This window comes from Rhinolophus ferrumequinum, chromosome 9, assembly GCF_004115265.2.
Source record: "Rhinolophus ferrumequinum isolate MPI-CBG mRhiFer1 chromosome 9, mRhiFer1_v1.p, whole genome shotgun sequence".
NCBI lineage: Eukaryota > Metazoa > Chordata > Mammalia > Chiroptera > Rhinolophidae > Rhinolophus > Rhinolophus ferrumequinum.
Window position 1 is genome coordinate 32,273,406 of NC_046292.1, and position 5,667 is coordinate 32,279,072.

Below are 5,667 nucleotides of genomic sequence, written 5' to 3' on the forward strand. Positions count from 1 at the left end.
GAAACCGAGTCTTTCTGACTCTGTGGTGGTTGTTTCTAAGGACAAATGAACTACGTATCCCAGGATGCACCGCTCAGAGTCAACGCTATTCTGCTGCTGGTTCCAGAAGTTCTTGGGAAATGGAGTCCAAGCTGTCTCGGAACTTAACGGTTCAGGTTATCCTTGAGACTCCATTCCCCAGCAAGCTCAGCGTGTAGCGTGCAGTATGGAGCCGCAAGTCGCAGAGCTGAAGCAGAAGATTGAGGACACGTTGTGCCCTTTTGGCTTCGAGGTTTACCCCTTCCAGGTTGGTTTATCTTGTGGTGCTAGAATGGGGTGTATGATTAGCCTCGGTGCTACCGGCATGAGGCCCGGAAGCCTTCTGATCCTTCCTAAGCTCCTCTGGCCCCGAGTCCATCTGACCTACCGAACAGTGTCAACGGGGACTTGGGTTAGGTAGAGGAGCTGTCGCACGTTTACCCTTTTACCCCATATAATGCCGGATTGATGAGTGGGAGACACCATATGATCCAGTAACCGTGTGGCTCTATCATCTACATAATTTACAGGCAGAAAGGGACCTGTGGGGCCAGAGTCACTTTGAAGGACAAGGCCTGGAAGGTTTTTGCATGGCTCGGATTTAGGACATCTGAGGAGGGAAGGGGATTCCTGGTGTTGAACAAGCAAACAATTGGCTGGTTTGTTCCATCCACCAACAGAAGGTTAATTCATGATGTTGCCAATCACCAGCGCTGGGCTGGGTCTAGAAACCCTGCACCCGACTGGCACCACCACCTACCCTTGTTTACATAAGTCGATTTCCTTGTTATCCAGTGTCCCCTGCACAGAGCCGTCAGTAGCATTGAGAAGTGTGTCGAGTTGCTCAGACCAGCCCAGGGTCCTATTCCTAGCCTGCAGCAGGGGTCTAGCTCCCTGGCATCTTGTGCCCTTGCTCTCCCAGCCCAGGACAACCGATGCACGGCCCAGGAAGGCCACAACGTCAGATCGAAAGAGGAATACTGCACTGTATACTTGGACACAAAGCTAAATTAGCTCAGCTTGAGCCCTTTGCCTGATGCTTAAGACACTGCTCATTCCCATTCCTTCCACTGGCCCATGGCAGTGCTAGGAGAGGAGACAGAGGAAGAAATAGGTTAGATCTAGTTTGAGAGAGGACTTCCCAGAATAAGTGAATTTGAGCTTTATTTGAAAAGACAGATTGGAAGAAAGGAGGGTTATTTACATGCCAAATATCAGAAACAGCTTGAGTAAAGGTGTGGAGGTGGTGGATGGCAGGTATGGGGGAGTAAGGATGCCTATCTGGTGGGTCAGGTAGACTTGGGTAGTTATTGTACTGAACAGAGCTATCTGCAGCCCTGCCAGTCATTCTAGACTCCTACTTCTCTCACTCCGTACCCCCATATCCAGTCAGCTACCAAGACCTTCAGGAATCTGTCTCCTGAATCTCCCAAATGCATTCCCTTCCATCCAACCTATCTATGCTCTGGTCCAGGCCACTATTTCTCTTTTGGATTACTGAAATAGCATCCTTGCTGTCATTTTGCTTCCAATCCATCCCCCACACTGCAGCCAGATTGATCTTTCTAAAACTGATCATGTTAGTTTACTCCCTAACTTTTCAATGGCCCTGCATTATCACCAAATTAGACCCATATTCCTTAAATTGGTATTCAAGGCCAGTTACAGCCTCACTCCTACCGATCTCTCCAGCTTCTCTCCCTCTGCTCCCCTCTACAGACCTTCATTTCTATCAAACTAGACAGTTTGCTGTTCTCCATATATACCCTGTACTTTTTGCCTATCTTTGTTTATGCTGTCACCTCTATTTAGAATACAAACCAGACTCTCCCTCCCCACATCAGCCTGTCAGCTTCTTTCCCAGCCTTAAAGACTCAGCTTCTAAGAAGCCTTTTCTAATTTCAGAGGACCTTCATCTGGCCCTGTCATTGCACTAATCACAGTACAATTTTTGCTCCTACCGTGTTTCCCTGAAAATAAGACCTAGCCGGACAATCCGCTCTAATGTGTCTTGGAGCAAAAATTAATATAAGACCGGGTCTTATATTATGTAAGATAGTAAAATAAGACAACATTAATTTTTGCTCCAAAAGACACATTAGAATTGTCCGGCTAGGTCTTATTTTCAGGGAACGGTAGTTGTTCATGAATTCTCTGCCTCTCTATTCTAAACTCCATGTCAAATTCAGACAAGTTCCCCATAAACACACATCACACAGCATCAGTAGAAATCCAACAATTGAATGAGATGGAGGCTGGGGCAAAATATGAGGTCTTGAATGCCAGGCTAAATTATGCATTTTCTCTGTTCCAGGTGGCATGGTACAATGCACTCCTGCCTCGAGCCTTCCACCTGCCCCTGCCAGGACCTACCCTGGCCTTCCTGGTACTCAGCACACCTGCCATGTTCGACCGGGCCCTCAAGCCCTTCCTGCAGAGCTACAACCTCCAATCACTGACTGACCCTGTGGACCAGTGTGTGGCCTACCACCTGGGCCGTGTTAGAGAGGTGAGCAAGGCTCATATTCTCCCCAACCTTCCAAACCTGCAACTGCTTCCAGCTCCTCCAAGCTCAATGCAGCATCTAGACCAACCTAGGGCTAGAAACCACATCCCAGGTTGGATGATATCCTAAAGTCAGCCTTGACATTGTGATCTCTCCCCATTCTGCCTGCTAACCCCAGGTTTGGACACCTTCCTCTAGTAGCGCCCGCAAGTCTGAAATCAATCTCACTCACCCTACACTGATGGACAACTACCATGTTTCCCTGAAAGTAACACCTAACTGGAAAATAAGCCTTAGCATGATTTTTCAGGATGACATCCCCTGAACACAAGCCCTAATGCGTCTTTTAGAGCAAAACGTACTATAAGACCCGGTCTTATTTTCGGGGAAACATGGTACCTGAACCTCAGACCAAACTTCCCTTGGCCTCCAAGTGAAATAGGAATAAGCCCAACGTCCCCCATGCTGTCACCTATCTTTGCCCTACACCTGGAAGCTTTATGCTGCCTTTGGAGCCTTTTGAGGACAAAACAATATTCCCCCACCACACACTCACATAGTTAGACTGAGTCTCCCCAAAGCTGGGCCATGTCTTCCTCCACACTGGGACTCCAGAAGGCAGAGCCAAGTCACCCCTCATAATGGAGGTTTCTGAGCAAGACCTTGTGTATTTCCTTTCAAATATAGGCCGTCCTGTATATCATTTTCTTCGAACTGGAACCCCCCACAAGTTTGAAGGTTGTGTTCCCTTCAAATGTGACTCCTGAGCACAGGACCATGTTCCCCCCACCCCAAATTTGAAGGTTATGTGTTCCCTTCAAATATGACTCCTGAGGACAGGCCCATGTTAACACAAATCAGGGATCTCTAGGACAAGCTCACGATTCCCCTCATGCTGAGTCTCTATCCTTTCCTCTATTCCAGAGCCTCCCAGAGCTGCAGGTAGAAATCATTGCTGACTATGAGGTTCACCCCAACCGGCGCCCCAAGATTCTGGCACAGACGGCAGCCCACGTGGCAGGGGCTGCTTACTACTACCAACGACAGGATGTGGAAGCTGACCCCTGGGGGACCCAGGTCAGAGGGCAAGTGTGAATGTCTCCAGACTAAGGCCCCTCAAGATATCAGGTCCCACATTCCTCCACTTCCCATGGGTAAAGGAGTTTGTAGACACAATCCAAGACAAAGGTGTGCCTTACCCAGGAGTCCAGCCACATGTACTTTCTGGAGTCTACCTGGGGACCTAACAGGTCAGAGAACCTTGTCTGCTTATAAAACCATTACAGGATGGAGAGGGCAGAGCATTGATGAGTAGTGAGAGAGTTGAGGCTCAGCCTAAGAAACCCTTCCTCTCGGCCAGTGAGCTCATAAGGTTGCCCAGATGGAATGGGAAAGCCCAGCCACAAGAGGCTCACAGGTAGAATCAGTGTCCATTAAGAAATGTGAACAAGCCTAGTTTGCAGTGATGGTAGTTGAACTTGGTGCCAAGGAGACGTCCCTGACTTTGCTTTTCTTTACCCTCCCTAGCACATAGCAGGCGTGTGCATGCATCCCCAATTTGGGGGCTGGTTCGCCATCCGAGGGGTGGTGCTGCTGCCAGGAATAGAGGTGCCAGATCTACCACCCGCTAAACCCCTCGACTGTGTACCAACAAGAACAGACCGAATCAGCCTTCTTGAAGGCTTCAATTTCCACTGGCGTGACTGGACTTACCGAGATGCTGTGACACCCAAGGAGCGATACTCAGAAGAGCAGAAGGCCTATTTTTCCGCTCCACCTGCACAACGCTTGGCCTTGTTAGGGTTGGCCCAACCCTCAGAGGAGCCTAGCTCTGTATCCGCTCAGTTTCTCTTCACCACACTCATACCCAAGAAGCCTCAGAATCCCAGAAGAGCCAGCGACTGGCTCAATCCCAGGGTCTCACCTCCTGCATCCCCAGGCCCTTGATGCCTTCCTCCTTGGTGGGATACCTATTTACAGTGGTACTTGCTAGGACTTATTTGGCTTTGGCAAGGCAAGAGGTTTTATTATGGATACAAGATGATTCTTTTTTATGAGTTATAGTAGAGATCTTCAACGAAGATAAGGCTCGAAGAAGTTTGGTCAAGACAACAGAAAATCAAAGACCAAGGTAACCAATATATGTCAACTATACTTCAATAGAAAAAAAAAAAAAAACCAAGGCAGATCCAGAATTCCCACCTGCTTTGGAATATGGGATTTATTTATTGCCTGTTACCATTTCTCTGCAGTGCTCCAAGAGGCTACTTGTTAACAGGGCCTAAGGGGCAACCATCCCCGAGTAATGGTATAAGTAATGCTTCAGGGTTGTTGTGGGGACTGAATACTAAATACCTGTAAAGCATTTCTGAAATTGTGCCTAGCATATAGTAAGCCATGTGTCAGCTGTTATTGAAGGCCCTGGGGAATCCTGCAGTGCTCACAGGTCCTTCTCTCTGAACACTGGAGGGGATAGGTAGGCTGGGAAGCTGATAAAGACAAGTGTCTGGACAGGCACCATACAATACACTGAAAGATCCTCAGCTCTGAATCTGCCCTAGCCTTAAGGGTCCAGGAGGAACCCACCTCCCCCTGCCCACACACTACCTCCCTCAGGACAATGATATGAATGAGGGCCAAAAATGGACTACCTTCAAGGAAGCCAAGAAGTGTTCAGCTCTGTTGTTTTGATACCAAAAGCCCTACCCTACAAACACCAGCCCTACCCTACAAACACCAACCCTGTGTGTCTCCTCCTCCTGTTTTTAAAAGTTACAAAAGTACAGAGCCTCTAATTCTGATCTTTTACTGAGCCAGTACCAGGCTTTTATCAGAAGCCAAGCTTCAGGATCTCATGCAGCCCTCCCAATAGTATAAAGGGTAAACGCCCAAGCAATCAGTCATTGGGGCCCTAATCTACAATGCAGCCTGTAACAAACTGAAGTGCCTTAGCCAACACTGTAGCAGGTCTTGCACTTCTTCCCAGACATAGTCAAACAAAATGGTTAACACCTTGGTTCAGTTCCAGTTCCTGTGTCTACTTGCATTTCCCCTCTATAATTTCCTGATTTATACAGCTCTCGCTCCTCATTTTCCCCTAAGGAAGGAAAGCAGAGTAAATCAAAGGCAAATGCCACCTTAAA

The 5,667-nt window shown here is 48.1% G+C and overlaps 1 protein-coding gene across 2 annotated transcripts; it reads left to right on the forward strand.

The window, feature by feature from the left end:
• The first annotated feature begins 8 nt into the window (after nucleotides 1–8).
• Nucleotides 9–5,512, forward strand: MMACHC (metabolism of cobalamin associated C). Of its 2 annotated transcripts, XM_033113915.1 has the most exons (4): nucleotides 9–286; nucleotides 2,333–2,527; nucleotides 3,449–3,601; nucleotides 4,052–5,512. In XM_033113915.1, the coding sequence occupies exons 1-4, from the start codon at nucleotides 206–208 to the stop codon at nucleotides 4,469–4,471; spliced, it is 849 nt and encodes a 282-aa protein (XP_032969806.1). In that variant the 5' UTR covers nucleotides 9–205; the 3' UTR covers nucleotides 4,472–5,512. The 2 variants fall into 2 exon arrangements, with proteins under 2 accessions (XP_032969806.1, XP_032969805.1); XM_033113914.1 differs by lacking the exon at nucleotides 9–286 and having other exon boundaries at nucleotides 2,145–2,527.
• The last annotated feature ends 155 nt before the right edge of the window (nucleotides 5,513–5,667 follow it).

Coding starts and splice junctions, on each gene's coding strand:
- MMACHC (XM_033113914.1), top strand. CDS start 2,195: ATGTCAAATTCAGACAAGTTCCCCATAAACACACATCACACAGCATCA. Junction 2,528..3,448: donor ACCTGGGCCGTGTTAGAGAG/GTGAGCAAGGCT, acceptor CCTCTATTCCAG/AGCCTCCCAGAGCTGCAGGT. Junction 3,602..4,051: donor CTGACCCCTGGGGGACCCAG/GTCAGAGGGCAA, acceptor TACCCTCCCTAG/CACATAGCAGGCGTGTGCAT.